General features: G+C 46.3%; 1 protein-coding gene across 3 annotated transcripts in view; it reads left to right on the top strand.

Moving 5' to 3' along the window:
- NLRP1 (NLR family pyrin domain containing 1) overlaps positions 1 to 4,424 on the top strand; it is a 43,880-nt gene extending 39,456 nt beyond the window's left edge. For 2 of the 3 annotated variants that reach the window (XM_058283727.2, XM_058283726.2), the window contains exons 15-16: positions 1,054 to 1,098; positions 1,514 to 4,424. In XM_058283727.2, coding sequence (XP_058139710.1) covers positions 1,054 to 1,098; positions 1,514 to 1,848 — 380 coding nt within the window. In that variant the 3' untranslated portion in view covers positions 1,849 to 4,424. The remainder of the gene's footprint in view (positions 1 to 1,053; positions 1,099 to 1,513) is intronic. The other variant, XM_012521612.4, reaches the window with a different exon arrangement.
- The last annotated feature ends 16,420 nt before the right edge of the window (positions 4,425 to 20,844 follow it).

Genomic DNA, 20,844 nt, shown 5'->3' with positions numbered 1-20,844 from the left:
TTGTACTGCCTAACTTGCAGGATTGTTGGAAAGATTAAGTAAAATGATGGATGGATGTCTCATGCCGTGGTCCCCAATAAACAGAAGCAATAGTATTCTTTCCCCTCAAACCTAGCCGATCTCTTCCTAGCAGCAGTCTTAATTTTGTCCCCCAGAGCTCACAGAGGTCTAACTCCTTGCTCAAGGGAAAGCCCTTCAGGTCCTTGAAGATTGATCGTGGCCTCCCTCAAGGCTCCTCTTATTCAAGTGAAATATCTTCATTTCCTCCGTCAAAACTCTTCTATTTCTGGTTTTCGAAATTCTTAGCATTCCAGGAGCCCTCCGCAGTACATGCCCCTCTGTGAATGGAGTCAGGAGGGACTCCAGGACTTTCCAATCAGCAAGGAAGAAAGTGGCGCACCCTCCTCCCCCCTCCAGACAGACCCAGGCCTCCCTAAGGCAACCTGAGCTCCCAGGCTGGGAAGTCACATTGAACTTGGGATCTGCTCAGATTCTCAGGCCTTGTTCCTGTGAACTGCTGCGAACGTCCCCTTCCTCCCCTTATGCAAATCATTGTTTAAGCCCCTTCATGTTTTTGTTGTTTATTCTTCCCTTCAAATTCACCCATTACTCCCACTGCTAAGATCTGCTCCACTCCAGATTCTGACAGGCCAGTGTAGGACAAACAGACAAGGTCCGCTTAGAACAAGGCGCTCTCAGGCAGTTTACGCTATCGAGCAAGGGACTGGGCTAGTTCTTCACCAGGGGTTCTGTTCAAGCCAGGGCTGGATAAATCCATGCCGGGGTGTTGTGGGAGAAACTGTTGCTGACTTCTCTCTACATATATTAGTCTATGATCAAGGCCTCTAGGCCTCAGTTTCCCCAGAAGCATAGGAAGGGATTCGCCTAACGCTAAGGGTACTTTTAGCCCTTACTCCCAGATTCTATTGGAATTTGTCTGTAGCTTGTTTACACAACCCAAGTATCTCAGATGTGGGTGGGAGTTTAAGGTGCGCTGTGTGTGGTAATAACTGGCACTGCCACGGATGCTGCTTCATCTCTCTTTTCCCCCAGGAGATCTCAGAACTGCAGTCACGCCGCTCCCTCCAAGCCCGAAAGGTTAGTGCACGTTCTTAGAGCCCGCAGGAGTGTTCTGTGTGGCCCTGGAGGGAAGACGAGAGAGAAGGGAAGAACCTGTCACTGCGAACCTCAGAGGGAGCAGGCCTTGGGAAGTGGGCGCATGCCCAGGGCCAGAGGCCCTCCCCGTGCCCCTTACTCCTGCCCTTGGAGTCCTGGCGCTTCCACCGAACAGCCTCCCTTGGCCCCGTCGTGGCCACGTCCCCTCTCCTCTGCGTTTGGGCAGAATGCCAGGCTGGAGACTGACGTGGGGGAGGACAGTGTTGTCTTTCTGGTGGTCAGGTGCCCTTACAGGGAGAAAAGGAAGCCAGGAAGGCAGATGGGGGGAGCCGAGGGGGCTGAAGGTGGAGGTTGGAGGTAGAGGACATGATGGGAGCCCTTCTTTCTTGGTCACCAGCCTCGCCTCCACTCCCATATGCCTCAGCCCTGCACTTCGTGGACCGGCACCGGGAGCAGCTGGTAGCCCGGGTGACATCAGTGGAGCCCATCCTGGACAAGCTGCACGGCTGGGTGCTGAGCGAGGAGCAGTACGAGAGGGTGCGGGCCGAGGCCACCACACTAGACCAGATGCGGAAGCTGTTCAGCTTCAGCCGGTCCTGGAACTTGGCCTGCAAAGATCGGCTCTACCGAGCCCTGGAGGAGATCCATCCTCACCTAACAGTGGAACTGCGGAAGTGCGACAGCCACAGAGACCAGGAGGGGCTCCTGACAAACTCGGCAGCCGAAGTCTGAACACCGTGTTTGAGTCCTGGCTCTGTCTCAGCCTCTCTGGTCCTGGCATCCTCATCTCTAAACGAGTTGCCCTTGGAGGTGCCTTCCAGCTCTAAAGTTAGGGAGCTTTGGTGATGCCTCTGCTGGGTGTTGTGTGTCCATGCCCACACAGGCACCCAGCCCCCTCCCCTGTCCAGGTGGGATAGCAGCATCTCAGGGAACGTCCGTCTGGAGCTGACAAAGGCCCTGCAGACCCTGTTGAAGCCAAACCCAAGAGTCTGGGTAGTGGCCCCCCGCAGCCAAGCCAAGAGCCCCCCGTACCCCATCCCAATGCAGGGAGGAGTCAGCGGGGTAGGGGAGTTGGCATGGGACTGGCAACCCTGGCTGGAGACAGACGGCAGACACGATGCTTTGGGGGGGCGTTGAATGGTTTGCAGATATGTGCAGAAACTGATTGACTTTCAGTGTCTCGTGTTGGGCTTGGCTTTTCTATTGGCATGGTTTGTGCTTGGTCATTTCTGAGGTCTAGGTGCGTTAATAGATCCAGGAGAGGGGTGAAGGAGGAGGCAGCGGGGGAAGTGGGGTCCGGGCCTTAGCTCAGACTGCCCCTGTGCTCCTGCAGCAGTCCGAGCCTCCCCTTCAGAGCACTTACCACGCTGCATCAGCCCTGCCTCTTCCTCACCTGCCTACCCCCACAAGATGGTACATCCCTGAGGACAGCATCAACGTCTGATCAGCTCATCCAGCACCTAGTACAGTGCCTGGCACATGGTGCATAGCAAAATCAATGAGGATTTGTCATTATTATTATTTATTTGTTTAGGAGGTACCAGGGACTGAAGCAGGACCTTATACATGGGAAGCAGGCACTCGACCACTTGAGCTACATCTGCTCCGAGGATTTATTATTAGGTAAATGATCTCCCTTAACTCCCTTCTGGTCACCATCCCACCCGTGTGATAGCAGGAGCCACCCTAGCAACAATACCCAAGTGAGGACGCAACCTCCATGGCCCCAAAGAATCAGGAATCTTAGAACCAGAGCCACTGGTGTTGGAACATTTCTACCAATGTTGCCTCAACTCGTGAGAGCCTAGCCTGCTCACATCACCCCGGCCCGAGATACAGAAGCCCGAGTTGACTGCACCTCCCTCCCCAGGCAGCAGCCTCCTCCATCAGAGTCACATCACGCCCTCCACTGGGACCTGCCCCCCCTGCTGCCCTCTCCCTGCACCGCACAACCTTTAGGGGGTCTGTTCTTTGGCCTCCCTGAATCTGTCCAAGGGTTAAATGAGATACAAGTTTTGGTTCTCAGATCACTGGCCAGCACATCATAAGTACACAGTCAGTGACAAGAACAATCTCTTGGTTTCATTGCTCACTCACTCGGTGAGAGAAGTCAGCAAATCTCAACCTTTCCCAGCTAATCCCAGAGAGAGTCCAAGAAGGTGGGTGTAGGCGGCGGACTTAGCCTAGTGGTTAGGGCGTCCATCTACCACATGGGAGGTCCGCGGTTCAACCCCAGGCCTCCTTGACCCGTGTGGAGCTGGCCCATGCGCAGTGCTGATACGCGCAGGGAGTGCCCTGCCAGGCAGAGTTGTCCCCGTGCAGGGGAGCCCTACACGCTGGGAGTGCACCCCGTAAGGAGAGCCGCCCAGCGTGAAAGAAAGTGCAGCCTGCCCAGGAATGGCGCCGCACACACGGGGAGAGCTGCCACAACAAGATGAGGCAACCAAAAAAAACACAGATTCCTGTGCCGCTGACAACAACAGAAGCGGACAAAGGAGAAGACGCAGCAAATAGACACAGAGAACAGACAACCGGGCTGGGGGGGGAGGGGAGAGAAATAAATAAATAAATCTTTTAAAAAAAAGAAGGTGGGTATACAAACGTTTTAAAAAGATGAGAAAGGACAGGACCGCACCTATGGCATCAGTTGCAGCAGCATCAGAAGCATGACCTTCTGGGTCCACTGACTTTTGGCTCAGGCCATGTTGCTAAACATGTTCAATACAGTTGGTTGACTCCTTGAGGATCTCCCCTGGGGATTCAAGAGTGTTCCTGAGCTCTTGTATCCCAGCTCTCAGAGCTGTCCAGTGATGGAAGTGGATTCTGGCAGGACATCCATACTTTGAGAAGGTACATTCTAAGATCTGGGCACCTGTGGATGCTCTTGCACAGGTTGGATGAGCATGCGTAGAAGGTGTGAGATCTCCAGGACTCTGCATACAGGGCTCTGACTCTGCATTTCCAAGGACAGCCGAGCTGTGCACAGCAAGCTTGCTGATTTGAATGGATTCTAGACCAGCTGCCTGTGTTCACAATTGTCTGCTGAATGTGGCAGGTGCATGACTTGCATTTGAATTCAATGTCCTCAGTCATCTTAAGAGGAAAAAATAGGCTATACATACAGACAGACATATAAATACATATATATACATATGAAGAGCGAGAACTTGCTTCTTCTCCAAATGGCCAAAGCACAAATGTCAGTCCCTCAGAACCCCGGGAGGGTACTTGTATTAATTTGCCAAAGGGGTGCAATGCAAAGTACCAGAAATTTGTTGGCTTTTATTAAAGGTATTTATAGGGTAAAAGCTTAAAGTTACAAGGCCCTAAAGAGTCCAACTCAAAGTTGCTTTCTCACCAAAGTCAGTAGCCACGTGTTGAAGCAAGATGGTCGCTGAGCTCTGCCTGGCCTCTCCTTCCTGGGCTTCCTCTTCTTCTCGAGGCTTCGTGAGCCCCGCTTCTCCCCAGTGTCAGCTGTAGGCTGGCACAGGGCTCATCTCTCAGGGCTTCCTGTATCAGTCTCGACTCTCTTCCTAAGACAGCTGCAAATGATCAGGTGAATGGCTCATCTCTCCCCGGGGCCCCAGGATCAAAAATGACAGGGCTGCCCCTCTTCCAGTGTGCCTTCTTTTTTTTCTTTTCTTTTTTTTTTTTGTATTTTTTTGAAGGTACCTAGTTCACAAAAAATGTTACATTAAAAAGTATAAGAGGTTCCCATATACCCCACACCCCACCCCACCTACTCCTCCCACATCAACGACCTCTTTCATCATTGTGGCACATTCATTGCATTTGGGGAGTACATTTTGGAGCACTGCTGCACTGCATGGATTGTAATTTACATTGTAGTTTACACTCTCCCCCAGTCCATTCAGTGGGTTATGGCAGGATATATAATATCCAGTATCTGTCCCTTTAATATCATTTAGGACAACTCCAAGTCCCAAAAATGCCCCCACATCACATCTCTTCTTCCTGCCCTCAGCAATTACCATGGCCACGTTCTCCACAAACAATGCTACAGTTTCTTCCATTACTAGTCACAATAGTTCTGCAGTAGAATAAAAGTAAGCCCACTCTAATGCGTATTTTATTCCTCCATCCTGAGGACGCTGGGATGGCAATGTCCACTCCACCTCTAAGGTATGTCTTCTTGAGTGAATGTCCGTTTGTATCAGCCCACCAAAGGGGGTGTGCCCTCAACCTGAGTCACACACTACTGACATGTTCAAATCAAAGCCCTAATCTTAACAGGTAATTTAATCAATGGCTCCTCAACTGAATCCAATATAATCAAAGGGTATCAACACCCAGAAGAATAGATTAGTTTACAAACATAATCTTTTCTCTTTTTGGGATCCATAAATTAATCCCAAACTGTCACAGTACTCTCAGAAAAAACTATTTGCTTCTATTGCCTTGCAATGGGCATTGCATTGCCTAGAACAGTGCCCCAGCAAGTGGTGCTAATTTATTCCATTCTCAAGGCAAAAGTCCCCATCTCCCCAGAGGAAGCTCTGATCCTCTCCCCCAGGAAGCTGCAGGTGGACCGGTGGCTCAGGGTCTGCCAAAGGCACTGACTTCTCATTTTTAGCCCCCAGCTGGGAGCTGAGAGCAGGCAGGGTGTTTGGGGGCAGCCTCCAACTTCTTGTGGTGCCACCTCGGAGTTTCCAGCCTTTGGGGGAGGCCCAAAAGTCCCTCACTCCCTTACTGAGGAGTTGCGGATATTTTCAGTAGCCTGTGGGTGTGTTCAAAAAGTGGGAGAGTGTCAGATTCCTGGAAGCAGAACCTAGATATGGGTGAATGCTGACATTACAGCCAGCTATCTCTGCCCTGTTCTAGAAGTTTTCCATGCATTAACGCATTTAACCCTAATGACAGCTCTGTGATAACAGGTACTATTATCCTCACGTTACAAGAAAACCGAGGCAGAGAGATATTAAGTAACTTTCCTAAAGGCACACAGAGAGTGGCAGAGTTGGAATTCAGCCCCCGGCAGGTGGGCTGCAGAGTCTGCTCTCCTAACCACCACCCCAGCTTCTATGGAGTAAACAACTCTCCATCATGCCAAACCAGCTAGCGATGACTGGAACGTGTTTGTGATTACCTACTATAGGGCCAAGAACACACGTTTGGGCCTAGATCATTATTTCTTACCATCCACTAGACTTCAGATGGCAAAAACTAGGACCTTCTATTCCCTTTTGTGAGCCTGAAATCTTTTTTTAAAACTCCCTCTGGTACCCACTGAATTCCAAGATATACTACTTTTCTTTAACTGGTAGGATACAGACAATTGGTAAAAGCACAGCTATTTTCAAGGTCTGTGTTCTGCCTGCAGCAGATTTTACCCAAGTCTGACAAAAATGACTTTGGTGTGGAGACTAGGCCATGTTTTCCACCGGAATTACTCATGGGGTGGATCCAGCTCCTTCTGCCTGAGGATTGACCACTCCCCAGAATAACTGTGGGAGTAGCCGGTGCCTTCAGAAAACCCCCCTCCCCACCTCTGCTTGCAGGAGCCAGGCTTGTTAGGGCACTCCCTTCCACATTCAAGTAACTTTGCTGCTAGTGTAACTGGGGCAGACAGGCGAGGTCAGGGCTTCTCTGAAACAGCTGCATGGAGGGCAGCTGGGCTGTGCGGGTGGAGCGCTGCCATGTTTTTGAAGGCAAGGAGTGGAAAGGAATGGACCCCGCCCACGGCCACCCGTACTAAATTGTAGCAGGAACAGCCACGTGTGTACAAGTGACCCTTCCCCCCTAGACCCAGCAGACTGGACACAAAGGAAACACTAGCCGGCAAAGATGGGTGCCTGCGAGCTGGTTCCTGCCGCACGCTTTTCCCCTCAGGTCCCTGTTCCCGCCTGCCTCAGCAGGAAAGCAAAAGGACCATAAGGACAAAACAGGTCTGTGTGAAACTCCAGCTCTCCGACACCCTCTAACAGACAAAAACCCTATCAACAAGGGCCGAGTCACCCGAGGCGGAGTACCTGAAGACAATAGATAAAGAAAAGCCCGTGCTGCCCCTGGCCCAGACCCCCAACCAGAATGGGAACATGGTAGCCCACAATTCTTCATTAACTTGGAAGGAGGCCAGCCTTCCCTAAGGCGGCAAGCGCCTCTCTCCCTTGGGCACTCCAGCGCCCCTGTCTCAGGTGTGTACTTTCTCTTGCTTTCACTTTACAATAAACTCTTTCCTTGCTTGCTTAAAATAAGGCACATCCTGAAATTCCTTTCTGCTCCATGGCCAAGAACCTGGAAACCCCATACCGGCAACTCCATTGACCACTATTACCTGGGTACAAGTGCCCGTCACAGCTTGACCCCGTCCAACCCTATTATTGGGGACAGTGGGCATTTGTATATCATGAAACTGCAGTCCTCAGATTGGGGGAGCACAGGGCAGAATGCTAGGGGCATGGGGACCTAAGACTGAGGAACGTGGGAGATATAGCACAGAAAAAAGCTCAACTGTTTGAAACTCACCACTTGGTACTCAACGCATTTAGATGTGAAAATTTTGTCCCAGTACTCGTCATTTGTTTAGAACTTGTCAGTGTCGGTTGCCTCAAGACTCACTACCCTTTCCAGCCAAAACAAAGAGCCACGCATTAGTCACATGGTAGCTCTTGCCCTATGCACATCCCATTGCGGTCTTACCTTAACTTCCATGGTCATTTTGTGCATTTTTGCATTTTTTTCCTCATCACAGGTCTTATGAAAATGAGCAGTGATAATGCTGAGCAGAAAAGAAAATTACTTCACACCACAACTGGGCAAAAAAAGAAATAATAGATAATAATGTGAGCGGTACTCACATTACCTATCTCACTAGGGAATATGGTATGCCTAGAACAACAGTCTCCACCAATCATTGAGGAAAAAGAAGTGATAAAAAAGACTGATGTTGCAACAGGACTTAAAGCAGTAACAAAGCAGCATTCCCAAACACTCAAGAAAGTTGAAAAGCTGTTATTAATTTGGGTAAACAAGAAGGGGATTTGAATCTCTGGACTGATAATATGACACCCAGGCCCAGAGCCTCAACAGACTTCAGCTCCTACACTTTGATTTATTGGACTTACCCCACTCAGCTAACATCGAGTTGAAGAAGGTCAACCACCACACCATGGAGCCTAGAGTGTCTACAACTGAAAGCAGGAGGATTGCATCCAGTATCCATGTGGAATCTAAGCCCCCACTTGACATAGATGTGCAATGGACACAACCTATCCAATGTCCACAGAGAAAATGTGGAATGGATGTGGGAAGGGTAGCCATGGTGGCTGCTGGGTTTGGGGAATGGGAGGAAGAGATGAGATGTGGAGGCGTTTTCGGGACGAGGAGATGTCCTGGGTGGCGCTTCATGGACAATTACGGGACATTGTAGATCTCCCCAGGGCCCACTGGATGGAACGTGGGAGAGTGTGGGCTATGATGTGGACCATTGACTAGGGGTGCAGTGATACTCAGAGATGTACTTACCAGGTGCAATGGATGTGTCACGATGATGGGAGAGAGTGTTGCTGTGGGGGGAGTGGGGGGTGGGGGCGGTGGGGTTGAATGGGACTTCATATTTTTTTAATGTAATTTTTAAAAATAAATAAATAATTAAAAAAAAAAAAAAAGAAGCAGTCAGTGGGCAACAGTGTATCAGAAGCCAGGATATGCGAAAAAGTGAAAGGGTTGCATTCCGATCTTTTGAAAAACAAACCAGAACCCAGTAATGAGAGTGCTGAGGTTTTTAAGGCCAGCCACGGCTGGTTTGATCATTTTAAAAAGAGAGCGGGCATCCCTAGTGTCCTGAGGCAGGGCCAGGCTGTGCGTGCTAATAGAAAGACTGCTGATGCATTCATCAGTGAATTTCAAGACTACACAGATAATGCAACATTTTGTGTGATCTATGTATCCTAAAAAAATAAATAAATATTAAAATACAAAGACTGCATAGAGGCTGAGGGTTTTATTCCACACCAAGTTTTTAATTGTAATGAGACCAGAGATTTTTGGGGGGAGAAATGCTGAGTAGAACCTTGTAGCAGTTTGATATGGTTATGAATTCCAAAAATAGATATTGGATTATGTTTGTAATCTGGTCTGTACCTGGAAATGATTAAGTTATGATTAGGGCTTTGATTGGGCCACGTCATTAGGGTGTCGAGTCCCCACCCCTTGGTGAGTAGGGACTCACAGATAAAAGGCATGGCAAAGGACAGAGTTGGGTTTTTGATATGGAGTTTGATGCTGAAACCTTAAGCTGGAGCCCTGGGAAGTAAGCTCACAGAGGAAAGAGAAGCAAGCCCCAGGAAGAGAGGAATGCAAGAAGCCTGAACCCTTGCAGACGTTGGCAGCCATCTTGCTCCAACACATGAAAATAGACTTTGGTGAGGGAAGTAACTTATGCTTTATGACCTGGTATCTGTAAACTCCTACCCCAGATAAATACCCTTTACGAAAACCAACCAACTTCTGGTATTTTGCATCAGCACCCCTTTGGCTGACTAATACAAACCTATATCACAAAAGAGGAGAAAGCCTTACCAGGCCAGAATTCCTGGCCAGGAACTGTGTCTTAGAGTGACTTAGAAGGGTTTGAGGCTGACCCCAAGCCTGCAGGCACAGAGGGTACAGTTGTGCAGGATATTTTATCTTTAGGCCAATCCATGGGTCTAGAGGTCAGTGCTGCCGATGTTGAGTTAGTGGAGGAACATCATGAAGAGCTCAGCACTGAGGAGCTGCAGGAACTACAGAAGAAGCAACAAGAGGTGGCTGAAGAGATTTCTTCAGGTGAGGAAGAGATAAGGGAGGATGTCCCCATCCCTTGATAAAAGAAATGTGTGCCAAATGGGCAGAAGTTCAAAACTTTGTGGAGAAGTGAAGCAGGCTAGTAAGATAGGGAATTAATAGATGGATCTGGAACCTGGTAGAGAGTCCACATGGACCTCAATAACCCCAAGATGGCTGCTGGAAGACCCTCCCCCAAGAGTCTGCCACTCAGAAGAAGACTTCCTCTAGAAGCCAGGAGAAGCCCGGATATTCCCTAAGAACTTTATCATTGGGCCCTCCTGGGAGATTGATGGGGGAAATAAGCAATCAAATGGTAAACAGCTGGAACTCCTCCCTGCTATTAGCAAAGGGGTGGGATAAACAACAGTTCAAAAATGCAGGCACAAGGCCTAAGCTCTCTCTGTCGTGTACTCTTTCGCCTGTAGACCCATGTTCCTGCCCTCTGCATACAACTCTTGCCATTTTTCCTCTGCCATGTGTCCACGCAAGTAAACCTGGAGATTTGTAATCTATAATGGGAAACTGTACTCTGTAAATCAGCCCACTTGACCACTTTTCAACCCCTTCCTTTCTACCTGGGCCCCCTGAACTGTTACATTCTCTCACCAGACGTGCCTAACTCACCAGACGTGCTCTTGAAATTCATTTCTGCAGCATAGTCAAGAACCTAGACAAAATCTAGTAACAGAAGTATCAACTGGACAAAGCTCTGACAAGTAGAAATGGAAATTTATTGAATGACCAAACAATTTCACTTCCAAGGAATTCTGAAAAGAAGACAGACGCAGTCCTCATTGCATTAGTTTTTAGTAAAGGTTGCAGTGTGTCAGAGCCTGTGGGGCAAGTGGAAAAAAGGCAGAAAAGAGAACACCTGAAGTGCAAGTACCCAATGTTCTACTGGAGGGGGACTCTCCTTCCATGCAACACTCCATGTCACCTCTCCTCCTCACCACTCTCCTCTCCACCATCCCTTTAGAACATGGACTCTTCTCAGTACAGGTCAAGTGAAGTTTTTATTTTATTTAATCTAAGTGTTTATTAATTTTTAGGTTTATTTCCCAGGTAAGTAACTCTTTTTACATACTGCCTTAAAAATGTGCTTTGTCTTTGGTCTGGGAACACATTAGATTTATTTACATTATTCCTTATGGGAAACCTGTCTGGGACTCGTCGTTTTTGGTACTCGTCACATCTCCCAGGTACCACTTATATATTGAATTGTGGGACATCAAATACCCAGGTACCACTTATATATTGAATTGTGGGACAGTACGAAGGGGACAGCACTGAGAACCTCTGAGTTCTACTGGGAAGACAAGGACAGACTATTGGGAAGGCAAGAAGAGAAAGTCTGCTGTTAGGAGAAAGCAGGGGAAGGGGGGACCAGGAACTGACACATCAACAAAAGGCACAGAAGGGCCAGTGGAAGGCTCTCCAGTCCAGCAGGGCCAGCACCTGCTAAGGACAGCCTGAATGTGAATGCCATCTCCTTGCACCTCTAGAACTCCCCCATGGCCTTTGCTTCCAGGGACACTCTGCCCCCTTCAGAACCAGCCAGCCCAGGCCCTCAGAAGGCAAAGCCCCAACCAGGGGCTCAAGGCTAAGGTCCTCAGTCCTCCCTAGCTGGGCAGCTTTAGCTCTTAGGACGGCAAAAAAGAGCTCAGGGCTGTAACCGAGGGTCAAGAATTAACAAAAAACTACGATTACTGAATCATTATAGAGATTCCTTTATATTATGAAATAGTGAACGGTTAATACCTGAAATTACTGAAGCTGCACCCCTGTTTATGGTTACTCTAGATTTACCCTCAACCTTCTGTAAACTCACCTTTGTGATGGTAATTCTAAATTGACCTTACCCTCTTTGTGGATTAGTCTCACCCATGTGTATGCTTGCTATTGGGATGGTAACCACTCCACCCTCCTCTAATATCCATATGGAAAACCTTGTGACTGGCCTCAGCTATCTACTCTGATCCCAGAACCTTGATCTCTGATAATGACTGTAACTTTGTGACTCCCCGTGGTTTGGGGTCCACCTTCATCTTCAGCCCCTTCATGACTATTGATGAAGGCTTCTTTTGCCAACTCCACCCCAATTATCCGTTAACACCCCGATATTAAAAAATATTAGAATTTCTGTAAATCAGGGAAGCGGTTTTTTGGCCACCTAAGGTGACTTACCTCCTTTGCTTTCACAACCAAATAAACTTTCTCTCTAAAACCCTGGAGTCTCAGAAATGGTGTGGGAGAAAATAACCCACTTTTGCTAGGTATGGGTCAAGGTGCAGAAAACAAAGCTTTATTGCTCTGCCCCACATAAGAAAATTTCCACACCATACAATCCCATTTGGATACCAACCCAAGCAACACCCACAGTCTCTAGCTTCAAACAAACAGCAACACACTAATGATTCCCCTAGCATGATCGGTTAATAAAATAACCAGCTAGTAATATCCCCACCCACCTGCCACAGGCAAAACCAATGGCAGCTTTCCCAAGACTTCCAATAGCAGACACCCCTGCACACATGAACTCTAGCACGCTCCGGGGCTACCGCGGCTCAGGCGCTGTAGTGGGGGGGCTCTCCAGTCCAGCAGGGCCGGCGCCTACTAAGCAGTGGGTGGATTCTCAAGTGAAGGTACTCTTTAAAAAGTTGCTTAAGTCTCTCCCAACCTCAATATTGCCACCCCATCCTGTTTTGACCTGTTGATGCAAGGTTGATTCCTTCTTTATTCCTCCTCCCTCCCCCCCCCAACAGAATTACCCCCCTTCCTCTGAACTGTTTTAACACTTCAAATCTCTTCCTCCTCCCTTCCTTAACACAGGATCTCTGGAGCGGTTGCTTTTTTGCCTTCCTGTTGGTTCATACCATGGACCACTCAGGTCACACCTGTCAGCTTTCAGGGACCGATGGGGAGGCCTTTCTGTTGGAAATTATCCAGGGCTTTTTTGAGCCTGGGAGTTTCAAGTGGGACCTTGTGACCAGGTTCTTGGCTGGCGCTCCAGCTGTAACAGGGCTTTGTTCACCGACAGGCTGCCTTCCCTCAGGGGATTCCAGGGGGCCCTGGTGGCCAAGTCTTGGCAGGGTCTCAGCTGTGATGGTTACAGCTTTGTTCTGACAGCGTTTCCCCACCTCAACAGGGGGGCAGCAGTCTGCTCCACCAAATGCCACTCAACGAGTCGCCCTCTCGCTGCGCCACTTGGGTCTACCTGCTCCAACGCTCTGGGTTGTGCCAGCGCCAGCTGCAGGGCAGAGCCCACTGTTACTAGATTTTGACTAGGTTCTTAATTATGCTGCAGAAATGAATTTCAAGAGCATGTCAGGTGAGTTAGGCCAGTAGTTTATTAAGATATGGAGGGATGAGAAATGGGAGAAAATAACAGACCATGGGTCCCAGGTAGAAAGGAAGGGGCTGGGATGTGATAAAGCAGACTGATTTACAGACTACAATTCCCCATTATAGATGATAAATTCCCAGGTCTTACTTGTGTGGCCACATGGCAGAGGAAAAATAGTGAAAACAGGGCATAGAGGGCAGGAACAGGCACACAGACTGCACTGGGACTGGCACCAGGACATGGAGAAGGCAAGAGCAGGGTCCAAAGGCGTGAGAGTGAGTTTAGGCCTAGCACCTGCTTTTTGAGCTATTAATTATTCCACCCCTTTGCTAATGGCAGGGGAGGAGTTCCAGCTGTTTGCTGTGGGTTTTTTGTTTTGTTTTGTTTTTTAAAGACTTATTTTCTATTTATTTCTCTCCCCGCCCCCCCATTGTCTGCTCTCTGTGTCCATTCACTGTGTGTTCTGTGTCCACTTGTATTCTTGTCAGTGGCACCGGGAATCTGTGTTTCTTTTTGTTGAGTCGTCTTGTTGTGTCAGCTCTCCGTGCGTGCGGCACCATTCCTGGGCAGGCTGGACTTTTTTCGCCCTGGGCAGCTCTCCTTACGGGGCATACTCCTTGTGCGTAGGGCTCCCCTACGCAGGGATACCCTGCGTGGCATGACACTCCTTGCACGCATCAGCACTGTGCATGGGCCAGCTCATCACATGGGTCAGGAGGCCCTGGGTTTGAACCTTGGACACCCCCTGTGGTAGGTGGGCGCCCTATCCACTGGGACAAATCCGTTTCCCTGTTTGCTGTTTTGATTGATTATACCACCCATCAATTCACCATGAGGGCCCCATGATACAGTCTTTGGGGAATATCCAGAGCTTCTCCTGCATCCAGAGAAAATCTTGTTCTGGATGGCAGAATCTTGGGGGGGGGGCATTTTCCAGCAGCCATCTTGGGGGTTATTAATGTCCACATGGACTCTCTGCCAGGTTTGAGATTCGTCTATTGATTCCCCATCTCACTAGCTGGCTTCATTTCCCCCCACCCTCCAGAAAGTTTACATCTTTATTCTTAAAGGGGTGCTGAAGGATGATAATCATTCTTCTGTAGCTAATTCCTGCTGGATAGCGGCAGTAGGCCCTACCCGACAAAGTATAAAACCTTCCTGCTATTCTATCTCAGTTGGAGAATAGAACTGGCATCCTGGGTAAAGCTGGATGAAGTCCCATATGGCTCACAAAATGGTGATTCTGGAAGAAATATACTTGATTAGAATTTTGGGAATATATGATCCCACTAAGAGGATACTGGACCACAGAAGTAGAAAATGCCAGGTGCCCACAAAGCCTGCATTTTCCCAAAGTTGATGGGAAGCAAAATTCTTCTTTGAGTTGAATGGGAAGAGGCATTGCCCTTTTTAGTTAAATTAAAGGAGATGAAAACAGACAAGGTTTCTTAAAGGGATGTCCAGTTTGCCCTCCCCCTAGCAATAGGCATTTGGGCTAGAGTTAGAAGGAACAGCTGACTTTGACATTACTTAGCTTTTTCTGTTGAAGAGGTAATTCAGGCAGTCCAATGACTGGCATTCGTACATCCCATCAGGTGCTACTGGTAAGCTGGCACTTTGTTGGGCAGCTGGAAATTCCTTTAACTTTAATAGCTGTGGGAGTGATTAAAACCACAGGTTAAGTTCCCTTCCTTTTCGGCTCTAATTGAGAGTGAGGCCTGTTTTCTTGCCAGGTTTTGATCAGAATCTTGTTTCCAGGTCCTGGATGAGGAAATGTTGCCCGTGGACCATCTCAAAGGGCCTAAGCTGAAATGGGTCTTTCCCTTCTGGTGTGAAAATGGTAGGATGGTATGTGGGTTTGCCAGTCCTCTCCAGGGTATGAGTGGGACAAGTTCTAGAGCAAGGGCTAGGAGGGAGACCTGGGCTAAGCATGTTCATTAACTACTTAGAAAATGAAGTTTACCAGGACTTTTAATATATTCAATATTTCTCTAGAAATATGGTCTAGAATAGAAAAAAATATCACCCATAATCATCAGGCATATATCTACACTATCTAGAATAGAATATACATAACAGTACTTAATACCACTTACTGTACTACCCAATGCATAAGTTTCTCTTTGAGCTGCAATTAATAGATTTAAACTCCAGGTTTGCAATACCTTACATGTTATCTCTCCGTGGGAGCAGGCCATAATGCCATTGTGTTTAAGTTCTACTCACAGTACTCTGGTCATCATTGCTCCACTTGGTATGTCCTTCACAAAGCCAGCAAGCTGCAGCATCACTGATCCTAGAGAGAAGCTAGGAAGGTAGTTTCTAGTATTCCTCCAGCCTGGTGCATAGCACCCTTTGGCACTATGAAACAGTGCCAGTCTAGAGGTGTAGTCCATTGTACATTTGACTATATCAAGCCACGCTGGCTGCTGCAGGAGTTTGAAATTGCAACATAGTCTCCATCGACTTCAGGAGCACAAACAGATGTAGTAGATACGCTTTATTGTTATAGGGGTCAGTGACCAACCTAGCCAATAACTCATATGGAGAGGCAACCTGCAGTGTTGTGAAGGCCCGATTTGAATGCACAAGAGAGTTTCACAATGCTGAAGTCTATCTCTTGATTTTTATACACTTTTTAAACACTTCCAATGAAACGTGTAACATATCAAATGAACTTTTTAGTACTTTGCTTCTTACTTTTATACTTTTACCATGAAGACATTAATTAGCAGGTATTTTACTTTAACAGTAGAGGAAAAACTACTTCTTCCATTTTTTAAAATGAAAACTGAAGATTCCCAATGGAATTAAGGTATCCTTCTGTGATGGTTAGGCTATTGTGTCAACTTGGCCAGGTAATTGTGCCCAGTTGTTTGGTCAAGCAAGCATTGGGCTAACTGTAATAAAGGGCACTTATGGACTTTAGTCACTATTGACTTTACTGCAGTGGTAAATCATAGATAGCTGGTTATAATTACATCAATCAGGGAGATTGCCATCAGCAATGAGTGATGCTTAACCCAATCAGTGGAATCCCTTAAAAGGGAAAGTAGTTCCAGTATTGAGAGATAATCTCCCAGCTTGTCTTTGGACAGCCAGCATCTCCCAGAACTTGTCAAGAATCTTTACTGGATTTTCATCGGAGCTCCTAGTTGCAACCTGCCTGCAGAACCTGGACTTGTGCATCCCCATGGCTGCATGAGAGACTCTGATAAATCTCTCACTATTGACAGATATTCTTGGTTGATTCTGTTTCCCTAGAGAACCCTGATTAATACGCTTCTCATTACCACCACTTGAATATGCAGATTGAGGTGGTTTGTAACAGGTTTCTTTGTTATGAAGTTACTTTTTGCCACTAATATCAATTTAGGTTACGGGTTAATAATGCCTTCTTAGAAGTATCCATTTTAATGCTTCAGTTTAGAAGATGCTTTTACAAACTCTTTATAATTGACCACAACCACATAGACTGGTTAATTTACTTTAGATTACAATTAGCAACCAATGGAATTTACTTTATGCATTTAAAAGAGGGCAGATCTACATTTCTTTAACTTGATTTCATTAGATATGAACTTAGAATTTTCATTTGTTAATTTTATATCATCCTGATGTATGAAGTTATATACTGAGCAAATAGGCAGATGCAAATAGAGTTTGACACAGAAACACGGGACTCACTGTTATAATTTTCATTCTCTTACAAAATAAGTTTAACTGTAAGACAACATTTAAAATATTCCTTGGAAGGCTCATTTTAATTAATCTAATTTGCACTGTGACCTTCCAGTTTTGTACAATAATTTCATTCCTTAATTATTGGCTTATAACCAAAATGTCCCCAATGCTTTAATACAATTATCCTTTGCTTCAGGACTTTCTCATTTTGACTTTAGCAGACCTTGGATGAGCAAGACTAATTCTATGTATATTCACTGAGTCTATCGAAGCCTCAGGGAAACTGGTTTTTCTCATGAATTGCCACTTCTAGGAACCCCAACAATCAAGGCAGGAGGCCCCCTTCACTTCCCAGTCCTTGGACAGGAATCTGGGGGCCACTGGACTGGAAGAGTGGACGTTCAACTCCAAGGGTCAGAAATTCTAGGCAGCAATTTAGTCTACTCTTGGAGCCAAGAGAGAAAGCAGGGTCATTAATACCAGGACAGGAGACAGGGGTGTCTCAAGTTTGCTTTCTCCTGAGCCATAGGGGCAGAAGCTGTTATGAAATAACCATAAGCAAAGGCAAGGGGTGCAACTAGGCTTGAAGTGACCATAAATTAAGGGTAAGGTCAGTTTTGAGGTTTATACCTACAACAGTAAGTTTAGGCTAAATCTACCCAATCACAATTCTAATTATTATCCTTCTGCCATTTTATAATATAAAGGCATCTATAAATGATCTTAACTCTTAGTTACAGTTTCTAGTAAGTTTTCACTTTAAGGTGAATTATGTACCTTTATTAACTAAGCTACAAGAATTTTATTAGTAACAATTTTGCAAAGTTTCTCTGTTTTCTAGCAATTGAATCAATTCCATTTGTGATTTATGCATTAAATCTACTCTTAAGGCAGTATTGACATTTAAAGACCTATTTTTAGGTTACCTTTCACCGTTACCCAATTTGTAACAGGTGAACCCCAAATCTGATTTCCTAGGCACAAGCAAACTGACAAAGTTAAACACAGATTACAAAATTAAGCACAGATTAAAACAGAAGAGAGAATTTTATACCTTTAGCATTTCTAGGAACTTTTTAATTTTAATTGGCAGCACATGAGATTTCTTATTTTCTAGGAGAGGTTTAGTAACCGGTCTGGACCTTGATTTCTGGTCACACCTTTTATAGGCACAAAGAGTTTAAACTGAGAAGGCTGTCTCTAAAAGGGAGTTACTCAAAGTTTGAGGTTTATTTCCTCATTTCTTTAAGGAGACATGACATGAGGTTTCTGGACCTCAGATCTACCTGTCCTCTTTTCTTACACTGGTTTAAGTGGAATTCAAGATTTCATGCAGAGGCTGCTTATGGCTGCACTGTGGCCATGTAGACCAGCAGTAGGCAGAGTTTCCTGATTCTTGCAAAGACACTCCTATGGGGAGTTTACTGGTGGGCTAGAGGCTGCACCCGTTATTCTACGAAGAATGGAGAAGCACTCTTAAGTCGACTGATCTGGTGACCCAGAGTCCTACTCTGACTAAAACATTCACCACTCTGCCACCACTCTCCGTCTCCGCCCTCTCTTCTAGGGGTGCATGGCAGTGGCAGAAAGCCCTGGGGGCTTACCCCTCCCGCGGGGTCCATGCCTTTGCAAGCAGCTTTCCTAACCACACCCAGCTATTTGGGTAGGAAGATGGCGGGCAGAGCCAAGATGGGTGCCGTGGGAGTTCCCTTCCCCAGGGGTGTCACAGGCCAGGACACCCTTGCATAGTTAGCCTTTACCCATGTTTTACCTTCCCTACTTTTTGCTACTGAATTTCTCTTTACATGTTTGTGTTAGGATGCTTTGGTCTGTTTTAAAAACTGTGAAATTGTAAAGTGCCTCTGCCTAGCAAGGAAGCTATTGCCTCAGGACCCCAAAGCCTATTAGCTAGAGCAATTGATCATGAATCATGTAATGGCCTTTTGATGGCTTATTTAACTGGGAAACTATCAGACAGTAAAGTCATAGAACTAAGACTGCATCTAAGACTTCTGAAAGGATAGGAGGAAGAAGCACTATTTGGCTTGGCACCTTCAGGTTGAAATCTATTCAGCCTGTCTCCCAAGTCCAGGTGGCCCTGGGAAAGCCCCAGCAGTAGGGGCTCTATCATTCCCTGGGGTGGCAGGACTCAGAGAGCAGCCCAACGTTTCCTGAGAGTTAACTCAGGAACTTCTGTTTGGGTCAGTCGGTCTCAGACGCTGGAATGTAGGGGTGCCAAGAACCAGAGCAAGAAACTGAATGGCCCCCATTCCTTGAGCCATCCATTCAGAGAGCAGCCAAATATCCCCTGGGACAGATGTCCCACGTGCTCTGATTTGGGACCACTGCTCAGGCTTCCCACCTATTTGGTTTGGGCCCATTTATCTAATATCCGGAATCAGATACCCCCAAGACCTACCCACAAGGATGCTTGTGGGCCAGAAAAGCTCTGAAAATTGAAATTCTCAGGGCATTGAGACAGGGTTTCAGCTCCAAATTATGGGGAGCAGTGAATGGTTTTAGTCTGACTAGGACTCTGGAATACCAGAACAGTCAACTAAAAGGTACTTCTTCATTCTTCCTAGAATAATGGGTGCATTCTCTAGGATATCAGCAACCTCCCCATTGGAGTCTCTTAGAAATCAGAAAATTCTGCCTACTGCTGGTCTACATGGCCACAGTATAGTTTAGAGCAGCCTCTGTATAGGATCCTGAATTCCAGTCAAACAAGTCTAAGGAAAGGGAATAGATAAATATGAGACCCAGAAACCTCATGTCGTGTCTCCTTAAAGAAATGAGGAAATAAACCTCAAACTTCTCAATTTAAACTCAGTAATGCCTATAAAAAGTGTGAATAGAGATCAAAATCCAGACCAGCTACTAAACCTCTCCCGAAAAATAAGAAACCTCGTGTGCCCTCAATAAAGATGAAAGAGTTCCTATAAATGTCATAGGTATAAAATTCTCTCTTCTATTTTACTCTGTGCTTAATTTTGTGTTCAACCTTGAAATCTATTCAACTTTGTCAGTTTGTTTGTGCCTAGGAAATCAGATTTTGGGTCCACTTGTTACAAATTGGATAAGAGTGAAAGGTAACCTAAACGTGAGTCTTTAAAGGTCAATACTGTCTTGCTAGTGGATTTAATGTATAAATCACAAGCGGAATTTATTTAATTGCTGGAAAAGCAGAGAAACTTTGCAAAGTTATTACTGATAAAATTCTTGTGTCTTAGTTAATAAAGGTACCCAATTCACCTTAAGGTAGAAACTTACTGGAAACTGTAACTCAGAGTTAAGATTATTTATAAATGCCTTTATATAATAAAACATCAGAAGGATAATAACTGAAATTATATTTGAGTAGATTTAGCCTAAACCTACCATTGTAAGCATAAATTCTAAACTAACCTTATCTTCATTTATGGCCACTTCAAACCTAACCTCACCCCTTGCCTTTGTTTATGGTTATTTCATAACAGCTTCTGCCCTTCTGGCTCAGGGGAAAGCAAACTTGAGACATCCCTATCTCCTGTCCTGGTATTAGTAGCCCTGCTTTCTCTCATTGTTCCAAGTCTGGACTAAATTGCTGCCTGGTGGAATTCTTGACCCTCAGGGTTGAATGTCCACTCTTCCAGTCCAGCAGCTGCTGGAGTCCTGTTATCTCTGAGGACTGGGAAGTGAAGGGGGCCTCCTGCCTTGACTGTCAGGGTCCCTAAAAGTGACAATTCTTGAGAGAGTCTTCAATAGCCTCAGTTAATATACATAGAATTAGTCTTGCTCATCCAAAGTCTGCTAAAGTCAAAATAAAATATGAAGTAGTAAAACAAAGGAAAAGAGTATTAAACCATTGGGGACATTTTGGTTTTAAGCCATTAATTAAGAAACAAAATTCTTGTGTAAAACTGCATGGTCTT

This window comes from Dasypus novemcinctus, chromosome 21, assembly GCF_030445035.2.
Source record: "Dasypus novemcinctus isolate mDasNov1 chromosome 21, mDasNov1.1.hap2, whole genome shotgun sequence".
Taxonomy (NCBI): domain Eukaryota; kingdom Metazoa; phylum Chordata; class Mammalia; order Cingulata; family Dasypodidae; genus Dasypus; species Dasypus novemcinctus.
The sequence above is the reverse complement of the archived record's forward strand: the minus strand, read 5'-3'. Positions and strand labels throughout refer to the sequence as shown.